The following is a 22,646-nucleotide window of genomic DNA, read 5'->3' as shown; positions in this document are numbered from 1 at the left end:
CTGGATCCATGCTGGTTGCAAACCCATTATGTTGGTTTTGTCATGGCGCCGCTCAAATATTTTTAGGTACTACTGAAACTGTTGCATTCAAGTTTCAAGAAATAACATAATAAGAACTAATGTATTCAGAATCATATGACTTTCTTAAAACCAAATTTGTGCACATGATTCTTTAAATTTTTTATACAACGTATACATTGTATATTATGTTTCTCCAAATATTGCAGCACTCATGCTTTCTAGATAAATACCTTGAAACAATCCTAATATATTTGCATGATATGATTTAAAAACTGAAAACAATAATGATTATCATCCTTAATTACATGATCTAAATTAATTAACATGTATCATTGCTATGGCTATTTAATTTAAGCAATGATAAAAGATTCACACAATGACTGGAAAACTGAGCTATCATATTTACATATGATATCACTTTCCTCATTGGAGTATAAAGTGAACACAAAAATTTTATACTTCTCAAGCATTCCAACTCCTCACCAATTACAACTTAAAATACTTTCCCCAATTGTCTTATAGCAAATTGCTTGTCCTTATTCAACAATTTTCAAATCTCACATCTGGTCCAAGAATTAAATACAAAATGCGTTCACATTACTGTAAATTCACTTTAATTTTCGGTGGGCATGAAATTTCGCTGGTTTTTGTCCACATAGGAAAAATTTTCGTGAGTTCTTAAATTCTTGGATTGTCTATTTTTTCCAAAACGTAAAATAAATATAATGTAATGCAAATAATATTATAGCAGACAAAATAAAATTTTGTTGGATCATAAAGTAGTGGACTGACCTATCTATGAAAAACCACGAAAATTAGTGCCCCATGAATAATAATGATTTTGCAGTATAATGCCTGTTTTAAACAGAACTTTTTTAGTATTGAACAAAAAAAACAACAAAAAACAAAAACTAAAGACCTGTTGTGAAAAAAGGAAAATTGTCAGTAAAATAAACAAAAATTGTATGCAAACTTCTTCTACTTGTACTTTTTTCTTCATATGACTGCCTATTTAATCAGATCACACATAAATTTTCATTACAAATCCAAGTTTGAATTAAAAGTAGAATTTTTGCTTAATATCATATCTAAAGTTTAGGTAAAAAAAAACTGATTTTGGGGTACCTTTTTTTAAAAAATCACATCCTTTTTAATGCCTTATTTTTGGTACAAAAAAAAACCTTCAAAAAAATAGTTGTAAAAATTACTTTTGGTAAAAACCCCCAGTTTTTTTAATTGATCAATTTATATTTTCTTTGTTTAAAAACTATATTTGCAAAACAAGCTTTATTTTAAAATAAAAAATAAGGAAACAGTATAAATTTCCAATCTGTCAAAACCCACAAAAATTATATAATCTCATCTTTTAAGATCATGTGTTTTCTATTTTAAACAAACATATATCTTAAATTTGTATCATAGAGATCTGATATAGTCCAGGATCACATCACAAAAACTTTTTCTGCTTTTTCAATATGGAAAGCCTCTTTCCCTCGAGGGCAGAAAACATTACCCTCGTTCCTTGCAGCCATCTCCTCGAGGGCCTGTAATTTACAAACAAAAATAAGATTGAAATAATCATAGAAATATTAAATCAAAATCATAACTATATTAAGTGCACAGGATAACTTATAAAATAGTGAATAAAATACAGTTCAGCTATTATGCTTCCGTTTTATTTTGCGGTTTAAATTGAAAGGCTCTCACATCATACTTTGTTCATGTTTGTATTATAGATTATATACATCTATTACAATAAAATAGATTGGTTTTTTTTTTAATTATGTACAATGTAGTGTTTAACTACTGTAGTAATCAATAATGCTACATACAGTAAACAAAGATGGACATTGTATGCCTGAAAAGATATATCTTCTAAAATAATGCATAACTCAACATAAATAGGAGACATTTAGATTATAGAGCCAAAATGTGAATGTTTTTATACTTTGTTTCTTTAAAGCAGCACGCCTCCAGATTCATGCTTATTTCATGAAAATTTGAAAATGTATTTAACAGTATTATATTGTGAAGTTACAAAAGAATACAACTTTCACATCATCAATTGCACTTACAACCCATGTTAATTACAATAAAGAGGTCACAATATGCAAAAATAGCCCTTAGTGCGTAATTAATATAGTTATGAATACTGAAAAATCGGTCGTTAATCGCACATAACATGTAAAGTATTGCTAGAATTTTTAATCTTTATACCTTTCCTAAAAACTTTACTACATTTTTCTTAGGTTTGATTTTCATCGAAATATACCGTATTTGCTGAAGGCGTGCAACTTTAATATTATACCATTTTGTTGAATTTTAAGAATTACAATAATGTTTACACTTACATTACAACCGTATACATATCCGTTTGGTAACATCATAGGTGGGTTATGCTCATTCAAAGCTTGACCGCTGATATGACATATCAATTTGGAATTAGCACAGTGAGCGTATGGCAGGTGCTGACCTAGTTTGTTTAGGTTCCGGCTACAAACCGGACATTCAGCATTCTTACTGTTACCCTCAGTTTTGTAACAGTATCTGATGATTGATGTAAAGGAATTTAATAAGCTATTAAAAAGCTTGCATAAACTCAAACATACTTTTGATAGTACGATTCTTTCACTGACAATACAATACTTACACTGACATTACGATTCTTGCACTGACAATACAATTCTTTCACTGACATTACAGATCTTGCACTGACAATACAATTCTTTCACTGACATTACAGATCTTGCACTGACAATACAATTCTTTCACTGACATTACAGCTCTTGCACTGACAATACAATTCTTTCACTGACATTACAGATCTTGCACTGACAATACAATTCTTTCACAATTCTTTGCACTGACAATACAATTCTTTCACTGACATTACAGATCTTGCACTGTCAATACAATTCTTTCACTGTCAATACAATTCTTTCACTGTCAATACAATTATTGCACTGACAATACAATTATTGCACTGACAATACAATTCTTTCACTGTCAATACAATTCTTTCACTGTCAATACAATTATTGCACTAACAATACAATGGACCTTTCCAGTGTTTACAGATTTATAGAAATTGGCTAACTTGATATCCAATTACTACACTGAGATAATACATAGTCACTGGTTGACCTGGTTTGCACAAAAGAACACATGGTTTTGTTTGTGATACTGTTTGTGAGCAGTTGACCTAGCAATGAATGGAAAAGGTGTGGCTAAATGTTCCGCTACGAAAAACCGGAATGGTCCATACTTGCACTGACAATACAATTCTTGCACTGACAATACAATTCTTGCACTGACAATATTATATTTGCTCTGACACTTTGATTTACTGACAATAAAGTTCTAGAAAAGACAGAGAGTAAACAGTGTTCTCAACACACAGATCGTGTGTTTGAACTCTCCTTAAGTCATAACCTTGATTCCACATATGACACCAGTAGTGATTAGTTCAAAGAAGCAGACTTGAAAGTAGTTCGGGTAACATTCAAACTTTTTCTTCACAATCAAGCAAGAACAAATGCATTTAAACAAAACTACCATGACTTGTATGAATAAAGGATACGGTGTTTTAAGTGCTGACAAACCAGCTTGTAGAGTGACAGTGAAGACAGATGCATTATTTAATTGATGTAACTTGAAATTCTCATATCTGAATTGTTGTACAAGCTCCATCCATCTCTCTTGGTCCAATAACTCCTGCAGGAAAAATAATATACACAAAACTATATGAGGAACACAAAAGAATGTCTTTGTAAAACACAAACACTCCTGGCCAAAATCTAGTGATTTTTTTTTAAATGTTTCGGTCAATATCATGTGACATTTTCAATGTCATTCAAATTTTTTAAAAAGGTTTTTTTTTGTATAACCACTTCATGTCCAACCAAACAGTTTATGAATGACCAGGAGTGTCATTATGACTTTAATACAGTGTTAAATTTCATACATTATGTTAAAGGCCAACTGGTTACTTTTGGTAATTTCTCTTCCTTTCTCTTCCTTTCTCAAAGGTTCTTACACACGTATAATGTCTTACATAATTATGTTATGTAGGAAATGGCCTTTTTTATCAAATTTAAAAGCCCTGAGTTATAGGTAGATGTTAAAACAAGATATTATTTGTTTGTTTGTTTCATTTTACGCCTTTTCCCAACAGTATTTCAGTCATATAGGCGGGTAGTTTCCTAACCATCGTTCCTGGAGAGTTACACCAGTACTAGACTACCTTCCTCCGTGCTAAACTACCAAAGCATCTCCAGGGGATCGAACCCACGCCAGAGAGGTAAGATATTGTGTACCTTATATGGTGAAATGAGTGTGTCTGATGAAAATGCCAGCAATCCCATAACTCTCTGAATCTCACCCAGGTGTTGATCTTCAACTTGATTGCTAAAATATTTCCTTGCATGTCTAAAATAGAGACAAAATGTAACGTAAAAAACGAATGACGCCTTGTTACCATGTATCTTTATATTTAGTTTGTATCTTTATATTTACACAAAAACACTGCAGTAATATTTCTTGCATTACTGAAAATAGACAAATATGGTCATATTTCTTCAGACTTCAACAACAAATAAAACTTTCTACTTCTGCAAAGACCAATATATCTTTGTGTGTGTTCCAATAAAAGCTATAGCCCCTCCAATAAGGTATATAATATATATATATATATATCTCTGACATTACTACATTGTAATTTATTTCAATTCATCATAGCAACAAGGAAATGCTATCTGAAACCAGAACTCCAATTTCTTGCATTTTTATTTTGCAATTAGTTGATATTACTAAATTTGTAATTTGCAAGAAAGTTCCTATTTTTGTGCTATCTATTTTCAATAGAGAGACACTCAATTTCAGCCTTTTCACCAGTTCAGGCAAATAAATGTACATGCATGTACATAAATCAGTTAGATTATAAGATGGCTTTAAAGGCACTCCCTCCTCTTGTCTGCACATGACATGACTGGAAATATTTTTTTCTTCAAGATTTAGACATGTATTTAATGTAGGTCTATACCAAAAACCTGACAAATTTCAGATCATTAACTCCTCCGTTCTTCCTGACTAATAATTATTTTTATGTGCAAATGGACCTAAAAATGAAGCCTTCAAATGCTGTTAATTAAATTTGGGCTAAGAATCAAACTAAATATTAAATTTCAATACATTTCTGGGAATATTTCTTTTCATATTTATTAGTTTCAAGTGCCCCAGTTGATCTTTGTAAGATTATCAAATTTATGCTTTTAGGATTTAGGACCTTTAAACCTTAACCTGTTGGTTCCGTACTTACAGTGCCTGAAATGACGGATGGACTCCCATTTAGCATAGACAACAACAAGTACTAGAAGTGATTGAACTTTGCCCCCAGGATAGTCTGACAAGACTCTATACTGCCGGTATCTCATATTTCGTTTATTTTGCTACTGAAATCCCTTTAATTCGAATGGACTATTCTGAATTCAAAGCAGGGCAAATCCATTACACAAATTCAGCGAGATAAGGGATAGGGATTAATATGTCAGAAATTGAATATGAAATGTTTCAATCCAGCTGATCTAAAAAATAACAATCTTGAATTGAGACCAATACAAATTTTAAATAAAACAAACAATAGTGTTTATCATAATATGACTGCATAAATACAGCAGTTTTGTCGATAATTTTAAGAAATTGTTCTTGTTGATGATTTGGGACAGGCACCAACCAAAGTCGGCAAAATTGCATAAAATATGTTGGAACATGGCAATTTCTACAAAAGTGAAATAAAAGGTAGCAATTTAAGCCGAGACCTAGACTTTGATTATTTTCTCATTCACAAAATGCATTGCTTACCTGACTGCATCAAGACGGCAGTTACTGCGAATCATTTCAATAAATTCTTGTTGTCGTAGCTTAAACTCCAGAGTACTCTTCAAAACAAAACAAAAACATTTTTTTTTCTTCTTCTTCATAATTGTGTGTCTTTTTATATCAAAATATCATAGTACTTTACAATATAACTAAATGAAGTTTTAATTTTGTTCACCTAAACGCTTTGTTTATCAACCCTGAATCATATCAATAAACAATTCATCATAATTGATGACTGAAATCATTTATAAAGAAATCTACAAAATTAGAATTTTTCACCATAAAAAACTATTTCTGAGAATTCATTATAAAACATTGACACCAATAAACTTATATGCTTGTAAATATTAAATATATTCAACTATAATGTAGATTTTACTCAACCGTAATCTAAATGACCATGCAAAGATTCATAAAGTGAATTACCTTCAATTTTCTAAGTTTAGATTTATTTTCATAGCACCAATTCAAACAGGGGGCTGTCTCATGATTGATTAATGATTCTTCAATGGCCTTTGATGTCATAAATAAGTCTATGTTTGTTAGGTCCTGTAACAAATTAATATACATACATCTCAATGTGACATCATACATTGATAATGATTTAAAATGAGCTGCTTTTGTATAAAATGAAGCAAACATGTAACCATAACCATACAAGCAAAAATTATGATTATGTATACAAGATAAAAAAAAATGTAATAATAATGATCACAAGAGCAAAAGATGTAATAATAATGACCACAAGAGCAAAATATGTAATAATAATCACAAGTGCAAACAAGATTTTGACACTAGAGGTAAAATTTGGTAGAGGACCTATGGATGATATCATATACCAAATATCAAAACTCTAAGCCTTGAACCTTCAGACAAGAAGATATTTTAAATTTTTACTATATGCACATAGTGAAAATCAATGACCCCAGGCAGGGTCAATTTTGACCCCAGGGCTATAATTTGAACAATCTTGGTAGAGGTCTACAAGACAATACCTTATGCAAAATATTTAGACTCTAGCCTTTGTCAATTCAGAGAAGATTTTTAAAGATTTTACTATATACATATATGGAAAATCAATGACCTCCCAGCCCCCCACCCTTCTCCCCCCCCCCGACAGGCCAACTTTGACACTAGTGGCAAAATTTGAGCAACTTTGGTAGAGGACCTATAGATGTCATCATATACCAAATATCAAAGTTCTAAGCCTTGTACTTTCAGACAAGAAGATATTCTAAGTTTTTACTACATGTACATAGTGAAAATCAGTGACCCCCTGGGCCGGGGCCAATTTTGACCCCAGAGCTATAATTTGAACATTCTTGGAAGAGGTCTACAAGACAATGCCTTATGCAAAATATCTAAGCTCTAGGCCGTGTTGGTCTTTACAAGAAGATTTTTTAATTTTTTCTTATTATTCCTTTTGGTTGCCATGGCAACCTGATTTCTGCATGGAATCAAATTCTTTGAACAACTTTGGAAGCCCTTCACCAAAGGAACAATCCTGCCAATTTTCTTGTTAAGAAATAAGAGAAGACTGTCTATCTAAGAATAAAAATCATATGTATTATAAGTAGAACACTCTAGTTGTTTTGTGTCAACAAATTCATGTTTGTTTCTAAACAAGCTATATTTGTCCTAGTATTCCTCTCCACTAGACAGTGGGCGAATATACAAGTCCAGAAAAAAGCTTCAGACATAGGGAAATTGGGAAGATTGCGAAATGACATGATAAAAAAAAATTGATCAGACATTACATAAAGATTTACATGTAAATAAGTACTAAAACATGTCTTATAATGGATAGCTTGAATAAACAATGCATGGCAAGGATAAAAAAAATTCATTCTGAAGAGAAGAAAATTAGAAATCAAATATTTCACTACTGCAGCAAGAAACATATGGGGTTAATGTAAAATATGACAAAATTGCTGTCCTTAACACTTGAACAGAATCTTTGTCTGCAGAGAAGAATGTCTTACCATTACAACTAATATTTGTTCATGAACTTTTTTGTTCTGACAGATTTCCATTAAAATAACAGCAGACAAAAAAAGGTAAAAACTTGATAAAATAATTCATCAGATTTTGTATTAACATTAATCTGTTGCAATTTCTCCAAATAAATATTTAACTTTTCCAAACACTAGCAGATATTGTGAGTTTGACAAGCCTATTATACAGTGATTTTTATTTCTTATATTTTAAAGTCAAATAAAGCTGCTTCCCCTAGCCCAAAATAGGTATACCCCCCTCCACCTGCCAAATCTTTTTTATATTTTCCCCCGAAATACCCTCTGCACATTCTTCACCAGAACCATGACTTAACAGCAGCTGATTTATATCAGCAAATTGATAATTCTAATTTATTGAAAGCTGTCCCTATAAATAGCCTCTGCTATGTACCATGCATGTTAAATTGAATTGAAAATTTTAAAAAAATGTGTGGGTAAATTCCATTCTCAGTTGTTTGAATTTGATTTCAGGTTATTCCTCCGTTTTCTGATTTATCGCGTTACATGTTTATTTTTCCCTTCAGAAAGACCATCCCTTAAGAAGGACCATGGTTGTTTTGAAAATTGCCAAAAAAAAAATCACTGCAATACCTAGTCAGATTGATCACACCCTATTATACTAACTGGATACTAGCTTCAAAGCATTTTGAAATACAAATCTCTGAAATTAATCATGGACCATTTCAAATTCATAAAGCATGCTAAATCTGGTCCAAAAAGGATTCAAGGTATATCACAGATGAATGACAAAGAACCTCTTCACTAAAATGACTAACTATATTGCCATTTAAATGTCTCATCCAGAACTCAAAACACAAAAAAGTAAACAATATCATATTATATGTCAGTTCATCACTTAATTTGAATATTCAAAAAGCATTAAATTAATGATTAATGATACCTTATTTTATTTTATTTCAGTTCTGTCAGGTATTTAGGTACATGTATGTAAGTGTGATAACCACAATCAACAGGAGTTAAATTTAGATAAAATAAAACTCTTAATTCATAAACTCTCCACGCATACATGTACATTGTATTTTAGCTATTATACTGTACCTCTATCTCTGAATGCTGGGCTAATTTCAATGCTGTATTGTAATAGCCGGCTCTTAAGAAATATTCAACTAACATCCTATCCAAACGTTTCTTCTGCCAAAGAGGGCGTGTATGTTCATGAAGATGCTCCGCCTCCTTCAGATGGTCAACACGCCTCTTTATCATTCTAGCAGCCTCAAGCTCTTCATTAACACTTTCATCAGCCTAAACACAGATAAAAATTTAACTGCATTTAAATTTTAAATATATACACATGTAATATTTAATTCATTTTTATTTTCTATTAATAAAGCATAACAATAACAAGTCTTGAGTGCATAATCACCATGTTTGTTGTGGAGGTTGATCTTAAACTAAAGTCTGACCTGCTGAATTAAGTACATGAACTTCCAACTTCAATTTATAAACCATCCATTTTTAATTATCTTGATATCAAGACGAAAATTTGAAATTGGTCAGCCAACAGGCCAGGTCAGACTGCTTATCATGTGGGGCACTTGCAGATTAGGGTTAATGCCTGGTTTATACAGTAATTCAGGCAAATAATTCAGGACACTTATTTTCATAATTAAATATTTTTATAGTCTTTTCCAGAAATATTTGTAACTTGTTCTCTACAATGATATAAAATGTACCATTTTCTAGATTTGAATCAAGTAACTAAATTTGTCTCCATAGGACACAGATGCCCTTTATTCCAATGTATTATCAGTTTAAAGATATACAGCTTGACAGACTGGCATGGGCAAATCTACATCACCCCCAACCCCAAGAGGGGCCATAAAAAACAGTGAATTTACTTTTACTAAAAGGTGAATAAACTTAAAAGGCAGTATTAATTTTAGTAGTGGTAAAAATTACAGGCCAAGTGTATACAACCAGGACAGTCTGGTTTTAAACCTTTTGTGAAATCTGACTACACTCAGGGCTGTGCTGAATTTTATTGTTTTGACATGAAAATTCGGGAAATTAACAATGAAAATTTTCAAATTCAAAGCATAACAAATTTGTCTGTTTATTTGATTGGGTTTTAGGTCGCGCCAACACAGAATAGGTCAAATGGCAACGTTCAGCTTTACAAGTGGAGAAAGACCTCAGGTGCCCTTCCGTGCATTATTTCAGGCACAAACAGGCAGCTGAGTAGGACCACCGGCGTTTGGTAAGCTAGCTAGATATCTTCCTCACATGAAAGAATCTTAAGTCCCTGTCAGGATTTGAAGCCACAACAGTGAGGGGCTAAAGGTTTGAAGTTAAGTCTTATCATACTGTTTAAAGATTGAAAATATACTTTATATGTTATACCTTTCTCTTCAAAAGCTTGAGTTTCTCTACCATATTGTCCAGTGCCTTTGTCACTTCTCCAATGGTAACCTGTGGTTTTTGAAGGCATACCTCCAATTCTCCTCCAGCTCCGTGAACTTTCGATATCTCTCTGTCTATCGTTTTCTGAGCTGTGCGGAACTTCTTGTTCAGTAGCTCATACGGCACCTAAAATATAATAAACTTGTGGATTTTTTTAAAAAGTTTAATGTACAAGTTTTACCACTGTATGGTGACATTCAAGCTACAGCAGTGAAGGAAAACTCCCATGCAAACTTCCCTGAATATCAGCTGAATAATCGAATCATCAATCTGTCATAAAGCTATTTAAAGCAAGCTGAATAATTTCTCACTTACATGTACGATTGTAAATATTCTAAATGTACCTGTCAGAATTAGTAAACAAAAATTTTCAAAGCTTAGTATGAAAACATTTTAACTCACTAATCACTAGATAATCGTAACCCGCCTCCAAAATGCAACATGAAATAGTGTTGACATTTTCATCTATTTCTGAGAATAATTTACATCTTCTTTATCTGTATTGCTTTTTTTTTTTTACATTTTGGCAACTTCTTCTTTGTTTACCATAACAAATGAAGAAAAAATAGTGGAGTAGGTATCAGTAAATGTTCTTGTGTCAAACATGGTTTTGAAAAATTGCATGAAAATGCAACCTTGCAGGATAATAAATCCCTAGTAGAGATTTTACGTGTATGATGTCAAAGCTTCCTCTCAATTATGATTTAAATATAGCTTTCAGTGTTTAAAAAGATTTTTAAAAGTTTTCTGAAATGCATCAAACTCTATATCTACATGTTTGCGTGGCCATGGATATTGTAGTTGTTGTGTTTATCAATTGAAAACTAAAGTATAGAAGATGATATTGCCTTCAAAAAGTTAGAAAACGAAATCACATGGGGAAATGGTGGTTACTTTAACCCTTTACCTACTGAATTTGTGTAATGGATTTGCCAAGCTTTGAATCCGGAACAGTCTATACCATGCTTAATATGGAAGTGCAGAATAGCATTCTGGTGGCTAAAGCTACATGTATTTAACCACTTTTGGTTTCCAACAGGTAGCAGAGGTAGTGTAAAGTGAATAACACACACAGTTAACAGGGAAAATTACAATACATGTACATGTATTTATGCACTGCTACAATATTGTTGTTACGCTAAATTCTTGTTTCATAATTCTGAGGAAAGAGTCACGGACAGATGAGTTATTAGATAATGCTGCTAGAGTCATTAATAACCCACTGCCAGTGATTTTAAGGGCCAAATTTAGGTTGAAATTCCCCATGGATTCCCTTTTCAATTCTTTTTCTTTCTATTTCTGAAAAAAAAATCTGTTCAAGAAAAGGGAAAATTTCTTTGTACTTTGAAATAATATTAAAGTGAAACAGTGTTATATTAAAGATTAACTTCAGGGTTCTCATTAGCATAATTTTAACTTTTAACCCATTTCTTCATGAGCATTTTGTGAAAAAATGGCTGTTTTCATTGAAAAGCCTCTTGTTACAAGTTCAAATTGCTATGATTGTATGAAACTATAAACAAGAGGGCCATGATGGCCCAAAGTCGCTCACCTGTATATAGGCCCCTGGAGCGGGGCCAGTTTAAACCCCAGGGCTTTTATTTGAACAAACTTGGTTGTATATGTATGCATGCATATATATATAAATATTAAATATATATGTGTATATATATAATATGTATATATCTTAACAAAAAAAATCAAGCTAATGAATGACCCCCGGGGCGGGGCCAATTTTGACCCCAGGGCTTTTATTTGAACAAACTTGGTAGACACCCATGAGAACATGTTTCATGCTAAATATCTTAGCTCTAGCTCTTTGAGTTCTTTAAAAGAAGATTTTTTAAGTTTTTACTATATGCACATAGGGAAAATCAATGTCCCCCGGGGGCAGGGCCAATTTTGACCCTAGGGCTTTTATTTGAACAAACTTTGTAGACACTCATTAGAAGATGTTTCATGCTAAATATCTTAGCTCTAGCTCTTTGGGTTCTTTAAAAGAAGATTTTTTAAGTTTTAACTATATGCATATAGGGAAAATCAAAGACATCCTGGGGCGGGGCCAATTTTGACCCTAGGGCTTTTATTTGAACACACTTGGTAGACACTCACTAGAAGATGTTTCATGCTTTATATCTAAACACTAGCTATCTGGGTTTTTTCAAAGAAGATTTTTAAGTTTTTGCTATACACAGTCATATAAGGAAAATCAATGACCCCCGGGGCGGGGCCAATTTTGACCCCAGGGCTTTGATTTGAACAAACTTTTGTAGACACTCACTAGAGGATGTTTCATGCTTAATAGCTAAACTCCAGCTATTTGGGTTTTTTTAAAGAAGATTTTTTTAAGTTTTTGCTATACACATATAAGGAAAATCAATGACCCCCGGGGCGGAGCCAATTTTGACCCCAGGGCTTTTATTTGAACAAACTTGGTAGACACCTATTAGAACATGTTTCATGCTAAATATCTTAGCTCTAGCTCTTTGAGTTCTTTAAAAGAAGATTTTTTAAGTTTTTACTATATGCATATAGGGAAAATCAATGACCCCCTGGGGCGGGGCCAATTTTGACCCTAGGGCTTTGATTTGAACAAACTTGGTAGGCACTCATTAGAAGATGTTTCATGCCAAATATCTAAGCTCTAGCTCTTACGGTTTTTTAGAAGAAGATTTTTCAAGTTTTTCTTATTGGTTGCCATGGCAACCAGAGTTTTTAATGGAATTTAAATTTTTGAACAACTTTGAAAGGGGTCCACCTAAGGATCATTTCTGTAAAGTTTGGTTGCAATTGGCCATGTAGTTTAGGAGGAGATGTTGTTTGAAAAGTTTGACGCCATTTTTTGAAGGACGCACGACGGACGCAGAGTGATGACAAAAGCTCACCTTTGAGCACTTCGTGCTCAGGTGAGCTAAAAAAAGCTTCAATTCTGTTCAAACGTGGCTCAAATGTTGACTGGACTATAGCCTTAGTAATGGCCTACTCAATCTTAAATTTCCTGTTACCATGGCAATGAGAGGACATCTCAAAATTGCAAAAATCACTATTTTGCAATGACTATTCCATCAAAGCTGATTTCAAAGTGCTGCAACTTCTCAATGGATTGGGATAGAGTCAAAGGCTTTTTAGCATTTGTAATATATTACTTTAAGGTTGACCGGAGACCATTTTTAGCCTCTTACAAGTCCACAATTTTCTTTGAGATAAGGGGGTCTGCTGACACCCTTCAAACCCTGAAACAGAGGGAGACATCACCCCCCCCCCCTCTCTGGCACCCCCTCGATGTATCTTTTTGATACCAGATGGTGCCGAAAGTGATAATTTTTCAAATGAAAACAAGTTTTTGGTGACTAAATAGGGCATTTTTTTCACTATTTGTGGCCTAAAATGGGGGAAGGGGGCGGGGGTGAAAAGGCGGGAAAAGACATCTCAGGGCTTTTCTTAACAGGTTGGAGAAGCAGCCAAGCCCTTAATTTTGGGGAAAAAATACACGGTATATTGCTAAAGGGGAAGAAAAAACTTGATGTAAATTCATTTTTTGGGTAAAACTGCATGATTTTAAATAAATTTTCTTTGGGGAAGCAGCCCTATACTGGCCACTGCTATAGAAGGAAAAAAAGCCCTGCATCTATACAAGTATAGTTAATTCTATGTCAGATGTATGCATGAAAAAGAATAGTTCTGGCTTCCAAAACTTTATAAGCCGCTTTTCAATATTTTTGTTTTTCACCTGATGCGGCATTTTAGTTTTGGATTAGACCCATTACAAAACCTAACCAGAATAACACAAGTTGATTTAACCTTATTTTTCACTTGCAAAATTAATATCCTTGTCCCAATCAATTCTTGTGCATTTTGCGATAAAACAATTATTTTAATAATAATTTATGCCATTTAAAGTATCAAAATATTAATACCGTCATTAAAATTGCCTATTTAACTGTAAAACATCAATTATGCCTAGTACAGTTGGCCATGACATTTAGGTGCCACACGAGACCTCGTATGACGTCATTCCCGGGAACCTATCAGAGTAGAGTCGTGTACTATATTTAGAACATCTTTAAGTTTATTGACATGATTTCGATATTTATAATTCAAGATAATGTTTTTATTTATTTGATTTTCATTAATTTAATATTTTAGTACTTAAATATGATTATATTGAATACAAAAGTCAATAAATCACCTTCTTCAATATCTTTAAAAAAAGTAATTTATTAATATGTTTATATTTATTTGTCCATCCTTGGCTTATCAACAGATTATATATCTAGTTTTATCAAAGTATGCTTCACTTTACTTCATGGCATGTTCAATGAATGAATACGAGCGTGTCAGATTCCTGGCACGATTATTGGTGGACTTTCCCTACAGGTCTGTCGTCAGCGTTCACGTCATGTCATAGTATATAAATGGGTACCATGAAGACCTTAAGCTAGAAAAAGTATTAACAGAAAGCTATTAAAATTTCTTTTTTTCCAATAGCTGTTCACAGATGATTCAAATCTTTAAAGTGTGATTGTTGATCATCAAAGTCTTATATCTCATTAAGGGCCAAATAAACATAGTGACATTTTTTCAGTATTACACGACAATGAATTTTATTTTGATTGCAATTTTTGACAATCAATGGTAATTTTGAGATCACCCCCATTACAAATTCCTTGTCACCCTGAAAACTTTGTTATGTTTATCTCGTAATTAAATAAAGACATGAGTTCTTGCATGCAAGAAATATGAAGAAAGCTGAATTTTAAACATTGTTGCTCAAGTTTCGCTATTTATATAGCAATAATCTTTAATATAATTTAAAATTAACCTTTAACGTGGGATGTTCCAAAGCCTTAATGTCCGCCATATTTGTTTACAAAATGAAAGTTTTAATTTATAATTATTTTCTTTATCAAAATATATAACATAAACATAGAAATATAATGTTCCTCTTAAATGTAACGTTACAATTTAGTAGTTCAAATAAAAAAATATATGTTTGATAAAAAAAATATATATCTCGTATCCCTCGTGAAATAACGAGAACTAACATTTGTAAGAGTTCAACTGAATAGCGCGAGGAATCCCGCGGAAAAGCTCAAAGAAAATACTGTGTTGCTGATCCATTAAGTCTATTTCGCCATTGACATCGCAAAATTATAATCCAGACATACAAGGTGATTAATTTTAAGTTGTAGTAAAACCGTAGAACAGTAAGATATTGTTTGTAGTTTGCCATTCCAAACAAAGGCTGTTATGACTTTTTAGTGCACGTGAATTTGTAAATTGATTGCAATTAAGATATTTTGATAAGATCCTTGTGATTAACAATTTATGTATATATGTGTTAAGTGTATTGAAAGTTCCTTTTTCAGAATTGTACAAGTATTTCGTTATAGTATTGACAACCATTTTCTTCTGAAGGCTAGGAACCCCTTCCAAATTTAGTGAAAAGTGAGTGCATGACATCCTAGCACAGGATAATCAGGAAAATATCAAACCCTATTAGGGTCCCAAACTGAGCATTGTCATTTCTATGTCACAATATAGTAGTTTTCACCTCTTGAGACTAGTTATAGTGCTGTATTCTTCCATTTAACACAGACTTCCCTAGTCCTAATTATAAGACCTATACGTAACCTATTTCATATTCATCATTCATTAATCTGATATTTTACATTTTTCATTTTCCATGTTACGTTAGGTCTTAACAGATCTTTGCAAAATCGTGTAGCAAAAAAAATGACATTAGACATCGATTTAGATCTAATGAATTTAAACAATTAAAACAGCCTGTATTTACATTAATTTTGACCTATTTATAAACAAAACTAAAAAATAAATACCTTTTAACAAAATAATTTAACTGTCACATCCGAAAAGTCATGATTAAATCCTCTCATTTAATTAAATTCCTTGTACAGCCGATATACAAATGGCCGCCATAAAGTGCGAGAAATCTGATTGGCTAATACAAATGCAAGCGTTTAAATGAGTCCAGAAGTTTCTAACGGAATATTTTTTTAACGAAATAATTGCCCATGCACCGTCAGTGTGTTCGAATATATTTTTCCGTTCAAAAAATTGGAATCAATCTGTAAAACGCTTTACTTAACCAGTATGGCCGATGAGCGAAATAGACTGATATTTCTATTTTATTTTTAATTGGTAAGTACATTGTTTGAAAGTTTTTGTTAATGATAGACCATGCAATTGAAAGAACAGAAAATAAGCTTTTGAATAAAGCTTGAAAGGCAAGCCAACAGACAGTTTTTTAATTTTTCAAAATGCTACGCGTTTATGAGCAATAACTATTAGACGTCAGGCTTGACCAACATAAAACTATAACAAGCCTGTAACGTCTAATCTATTGGACTAAGACTTCCCGAAATATGTCGGTCCGACGGACATGTCCGATGAATTTTGATCAGGTCTGACGATTTTTTATTTCGGATCTGTCCGACTGTCCGGTTTTATCCAAGCCGCATGTATACAAAATGGCGTCGCTAAAGGTGCCAAACCTGGGAAAAAACGAATATCTACGTCAGAGGAGCGCGCAGAACAGCAATAAAAGGATGAAAAGAATAGACCTGAGAGAAAATTTAATGAAAAATGGAAGCAGGGCCATGAATCGTTGGTGTATGACAGGAAGGAGATAAAAATGCTCTGTATGGAATGTGCCGATTTTTACGGCGAAAAAATTAAAACCAAAAAGTATCTTACAAATACAAACATAAGTTTTTCTTTGATTTTGATCAATTTTATTCGGTCTGACAGATTTCGTTTCGGTCGACAGATTTTCATGGTTTGTCAGACCGAATGTCTGACAGTTTTTTTCAACTTTCAGGAAGTCTGATTTAAGCATAGAAATGGCCATTAAATAATTATTTCTGAAAAATATGGGGGACATTTACCTTACAATATGACATACCTAAAAGAATTCACTATTTTACGTTCAGGCATTTTTGACAGCTATTGTCAAACAACAACAGAAATAGAAAAATAAAATATTGATGAATACTACAAAACACATGTATGCGAGATGATCCCCTTTGCTGCTACATGCGATTTAGTACGTATTTTAGTTGTAACCGCGAGTGAAAACAAACATGGCTGAAGCATTCAAGATACGATGAAGATAACCTGAATTAAGTTGAAAAGATCATCAGATGCGCGACTTGGCGCGCATTGACTTCTTTAAAATGCACAATGTGCATAAAATATACGCAAATCGCGTAATCAAGTGGCCTAGATTCAACACTGAATTCATTGTATTATCATTGAATTATGGACATATGTTGGCTTCCATCTCACTAGGTATTTCTAGTTAAACATTAAAACATAAAGTTAAATTCAGTCATAAACTTACCAACAACAGCAAAGGGCCATTTTTAATCCAACCTTGCTGCGGTTGACCCACCACTTCTGCGAAAGCAACGGCCAGTGTGTGTACCTGTCAAAGAAGACTCGTGCATGCATCCTTTTATCCCCCTGAAATTCAAAAGGCTTCCTAAATTTGGACTTCTAGACTTATTTCTATTTACATGCCACACTTAATGAATTTTTGCTCTCTGAGGCCTAAAAAAAAATGTTGTGTTTCCGGTGGCCCGACCGACCCTATTTTTTAGCGCCGACCCAAAGTTTTTTATCGATGTACAAAAAAAAAATGGCGCCTGTACCGACCGTACCGAAGACGGGTTTTAGTATTGCGAGTCGACAACGATGTGAGGCACCGACGATTCGGGTTCCAATTACGTATTAACGTGCACCGGCTAATATGGCGGCACAACAAGGGTGCAGCGGAAGTGTCACTGCTGGCGATTTTCTTTAAAAATACGATCATAGTTTGGCAAAACAGCTCAAAACATTTTTCGGACGTGCATGGTCATGTTAAGAGTGATAATATTAAAATTGAAGCCAGTTGTTCGGTAAGAATAAAAAAAATGAAAACGAAAGTCGAGTCATGCCATTGGTAAAATTTATTTCAAAATAAAATATTGAAGACTAGGTTTGGTAGTCTAACATTTTAAGTACTTTTATATGCTATAGAATATAATTTAAAGTACATATAATCCGTATCTGACATATCTACAATCGTTGATTGACTAAAAAAAAAAAAAAAAAAAGTCCGACCTACCGACCCTACTTTTTTCACCTCGCCACCAGAAACACATCAATTTTTTTTTTAGGCCTGATTGAATGATATCATGACGAGCGCTCTCCTTCAGAAGTGCCATGAAGTACCTAACTGAAAACTGGAATACAAATAGGACATTTTGTGTTCTTGGAATAACAATTTACAAATAATAAAATGACTGGAAATTTTGCCGATTGAAACAGGATGGCGCTAATTATGGTAGAAATAACTTTATAATGAAAAGACATCCAATTAAGGAAGATTATAACTGGGTTATAGAAAGCGTGAATTGCAAATTTCAATGCGTCATTGGTGAAATCATTGCATCAAACGGCAAGAAATGCTGAGTAGGGGAAACTCTGAATTTATCCGAAAATTTTCCTGAACCCAAAATTTTGATTGGTGAAATCATTGCATCAAAAGGGCAAGAAAAACAGAGTAGGGGAAACCCAAAATTTGGCATTGCACTAGATTTAAATGGTTCAGGTGGAACAGCAAGCTTATTTTCATCTGTCATTTTTGTTTCTCTTTACATGCAACACTTTCAATGAAATGACATTACTATAATTGGATAATATCACTGAAAGTGCTCTTTGACAGTGGCTTGAAGTACCAAATCAAAGTAGGGTAGTTGATCTGAAGCTGTGCATTCAGGTATATTTTTACTTTAGTGAATCCTTGCACCCCTAATGTGCTGAAGTTTTACTGGTTAAAATGGTAGGTCATTGTGTAAAAAATATGAAAGTTAATATCAGATTAGAATGAAACAAAAGACCCACAAAAGCACAAGGCCAGAAGGATCGGGTGAGGAATTTAAGAAAGTCTTGGGGGGCGGGGAAAGGGGAGATAGTTACTATAGACAGAAAAACAAGAAGGGACTAAGTGTCACCACAATTGTATGTAACAAAAAACAAGACATACATCTGATTGAAACGGTCAGCAGCATATTAAACTTTAAAGTACTGCTGGGGAGACCAAGACAGTTAACTTAAGCACTAATTTTCACTTAATTAATCTTTTTTGTGGACTTACAAGTTGCCTCCAATATCTTGCGGCATTTGTTTTATCATCAAGCGCTAAAAATAATCAAGATTTCTGTAATCATCTAGCAGTTCATATGTTTTGACTGGAAAAAAAATTGTTGCTGAATGATATTGTAACATGAAATTTGATATTTTCCTTTCATAAATCGTGGCAAAAAGGATTTGACTCTCACAAACAAAAAATGGCTGAACAAGCTTGATGAAAGTCACCTGATATTTCAGATGTTCGAAATTTTGCAGGAAGCCTGGGTATGGCAACAGATTGCACCTTTGTTAAAGGACATACCATAGATATTTTGTTGAGGGTGTAACTTAGTACTGTAACTGTATAACTCTGACATGATAATTGGGTCCCCACTTCAGTCCATAAAACAATGTAATTTGTATTTCATGGATTTTTCCAATTTGCCACTGTAGATAAGCATGTTGTCTTCAAGTATATTTATAATTTAAATTCTTTTCTAGCAGCATTAAAGCGGCCTTCTGCTTTTATATTTTGTTGGAATAATAATATCTGTCATATGTTGCGGTTTGGACCGGAATATCCGTCCCGAGGGGACCCGCCCATTTGGGCGGTAACGAGGCTTGCCGAGTTACCGCCCATGGGCGGGTTCCCGAGGGACGGATATTCCGATCCGAACCGCAAACATATGTCAGATATTTTTTCTTGCATATTCTGCCATATTATTTCATATTTAAAATGGTTTACCTCAATGCGATATATGTTCATGAAAATTAAAGTCATTTCATTCATTACTATTTTCTTACAATAGCGTATGAACTTACAACTTAAATAACAACAGTGAAATGACGTCATCATAAGCACATATTTCCCTTCTAAAACGACGTCAATTTAACGCGGTTCATCCATAAAGTGCGGTAAAATGACGTTGTTGTTTGGCACGCGACTCATCTGGAACCCCCCATGCCAGATGAAATTTCCGGCATGGGTAAAACTCACGGAAACGCTAGTCTGCTATGCAAGAAAAACATTTCTGAGCTGTTTCAAAGTAAGTATTTCAGTAATATTACCCTGCAGGAAAAGTACATCGAAACACTGTTAAGACTTCTCGAGAGCTATTTATAGCATGCTGTGACGTCCGTTTCTAAAAATAGAAAATTGGGAAAGGAATCGTCTGCTTTACTTATTTACATATATAATAGAGAGCAGACTGGTAGATTAGAGGTGTCAAGGAGAGAGGAACCTTATTGTTAATGTATTTTATGGACAGGGAATTTCATTTTATACCTTAATTCCTTTGATTTGACAATTATATCAAACAATTTATCTTAAAATAACATGTTTAACCTTAAGAAAAGCTGAAGGCTGCTTTAAAGTACAAGAATGCAGGTGAGATGGAGTCAAACTTACGGCACTGGACCTGTTGTGATTGTGCATTTAATATGTACTTTGATTGAGTTTTTCCACATGTAACTTGTGAAGTATTTAGCAATTAGATTCACTGAGATTCAAAGTTGTAAAATTCAAATTGTGCTATCTTTTCATCTAAAGCTGTCTATTGTAACATTTTGTATGATCAACTTTGTATCTGTGTATGCTATCAGGGCCAAAAAACCCTTCTTTGTAGAGGCCGAATATAGGCTGCTTCCCCAACCAAACTAGCCTCTTTTTTTCCCCAGTTTGGTCCTCAAAATTCCCCAGTTTTTTGAAATTTCTCATAGAATTTAGAACAAAATTAAATGATGTTGTTGAATTAGGGTCTTTTACTGCCTTATTAGTTTTTCCCAGTGCTTTTTGCTTTTCTATTTTGAAGAACATTTTTAAAATTTTGTGTTAAATTTAAGACCCCTTTTCCCAAAATATGCCAAAATCACGCATATTTCCCCAAGAAAAAGACTGAGGCCCCTTCCCCAAAAATGGTGTTTTGGCCCTGGCTATGACACATATATTATGAGATGGGCATATATTTATATCCTAAATTTTGTTGGAACCAAAAACGACTGTATTTTGGGAATTTTTAGAGTTCAAGAGTCCCTCTGGTAAAGTTATTGTGGTCAGTGAGTATCTTTGGTCAGTTGCCCCTCATAGCAGCGTGTTTGAATTCAGACTATGGATCATGCCAGGAAACTATTTAGCTAGTTATTAAAGGGAATTATAGTGGTTCTACACCAACAATGCACAAATTAGGCACTTGAGGTCATCCTATGCAAGTAAAAAGCTAATTATTTGCATGTCGGTGTTATCATATATACTGACATTTGTTCAAACAAAATGCTCCTACCATGTATTATGAATATTCTGAGATGATGATCAGGGGAAGTAAACCTATATGTGCTGTTGATAAATAGTTTCATCAGAGAAAAGTTACTTCCCTTTGGAAGTGGATTTCTCTTTTTTAGGTAATTGTGAAAAATAAGTGTTTGTCTTTGAAAATTTTTCAATAAATGCATTTTTTGTCTGAAATTATAGTTGGTATTTTGATATTGCTTGTTTTCTAATAATAAACAGCTGATAAAATACATTACATAAGAAAAGTTGATGTCATAGTATTATGCTATGATCATACTGGTTCCTGTTCATGATTCAAGTTCATTATTATTCAGACAGAAGTTTATTAATAGAATTCTTTATTTTTTTGTTTGTTCAAAATTATTTTTTGTACATGTAGAATTATTATGCAAGGTCTTTGTTGAAAGACGAGAGAACAGCGAATAGATCACCCATGTTTTATCATTGATTTTGTGATGTTTAGCTGTTCTGGCATGTATAACTTGATCAATAATTATAGCCGGCCCAGTATAATACAGCCCGATATTATATTGCACTAAGCTTTTGCATTTCTTAGATGATGTTTCCAGTCGCATGCTTGGAATATTTCACTACCGTATGTCGGATCAATTTGAACACACATTATTTTTTTCTCCGTTACCAAAGCAATACAATAAGTGGCTTTTATAAATGAGCTGTGACCGAATAAAAGGAGGATGCTGCATCAACATTGCATGTTAAACTTAATATGTATTTGAGAAATATTTCTTTTTATAAGGTCCTAGATGCTTTGCTTGTAGACAGGAAAGGATTTAGAACTGAGGTCAAGGTTGCAGTTTGATTTTCATTGTTCATTAAGCTGAATTTAAAAATATAGGCCAGGGCATGCTTAGAAACATTTTTTGCTG

General features: G+C 33.3%; 2 protein-coding genes across 3 annotated transcripts in view; one reads left to right on the top strand and one right to left on the bottom strand.

The window, feature by feature from the left end:
• Positions 1-1,368: 1,368 nt before the first annotated feature.
• LOC132725165 (E3 ubiquitin-protein transferase MAEA-like) lies at positions 1,369-15,310 on the bottom strand. The gene is made up of 9 exons (XM_060710255.1): positions 15,157-15,310; positions 10,275-10,460; positions 8,973-9,176; positions 6,325-6,447; positions 5,881-5,957; positions 4,338-4,449; positions 3,602-3,735; positions 2,373-2,568; positions 1,369-1,565 (listed from the first exon to the last, which is right to left on the bottom strand). Exons 1-9 carry the CDS (start codon positions 15,193-15,195, stop codon positions 1,464-1,466), a joined length of 1,173 nt encoding a protein of 390 aa, XP_060566238.1. The 5' UTR covers positions 15,196-15,310; the 3' UTR covers positions 1,369-1,463.
• Positions 15,311-15,366: 56 nt separating this feature from the next.
• The window catches only part of LOC132725116 (C-terminal-binding protein-like), a 38,681-nt gene continuing 31,401 nt past the window's right edge, over positions 15,367-22,646 (top strand). The window contains exon 1 of one of the 2 annotated variants that reach the window (XM_060710196.1): positions 15,367-15,505. The gene's annotated coding sequence lies outside the window, so the exon portion shown is untranslated. The remainder of the gene's footprint in view (positions 15,506-22,646) is intronic. The other variant, XM_060710246.1, reaches the window with a different exon arrangement.

The sequence above is a fragment of the Ruditapes philippinarum genome, unplaced genomic scaffold (genome assembly GCF_026571515.1).
Source record: "Ruditapes philippinarum isolate M1 unplaced genomic scaffold, ASM2657151v2 ctg1010_1_1_1_1, whole genome shotgun sequence".
Classification (NCBI taxonomy): Eukaryota; Metazoa; Mollusca; class Bivalvia; order Venerida; family Veneridae; genus Ruditapes; species Ruditapes philippinarum.
The sequence above is the reverse complement of the archived record's forward strand: the minus strand, read 5'-3'. Positions and strand labels throughout refer to the sequence as shown.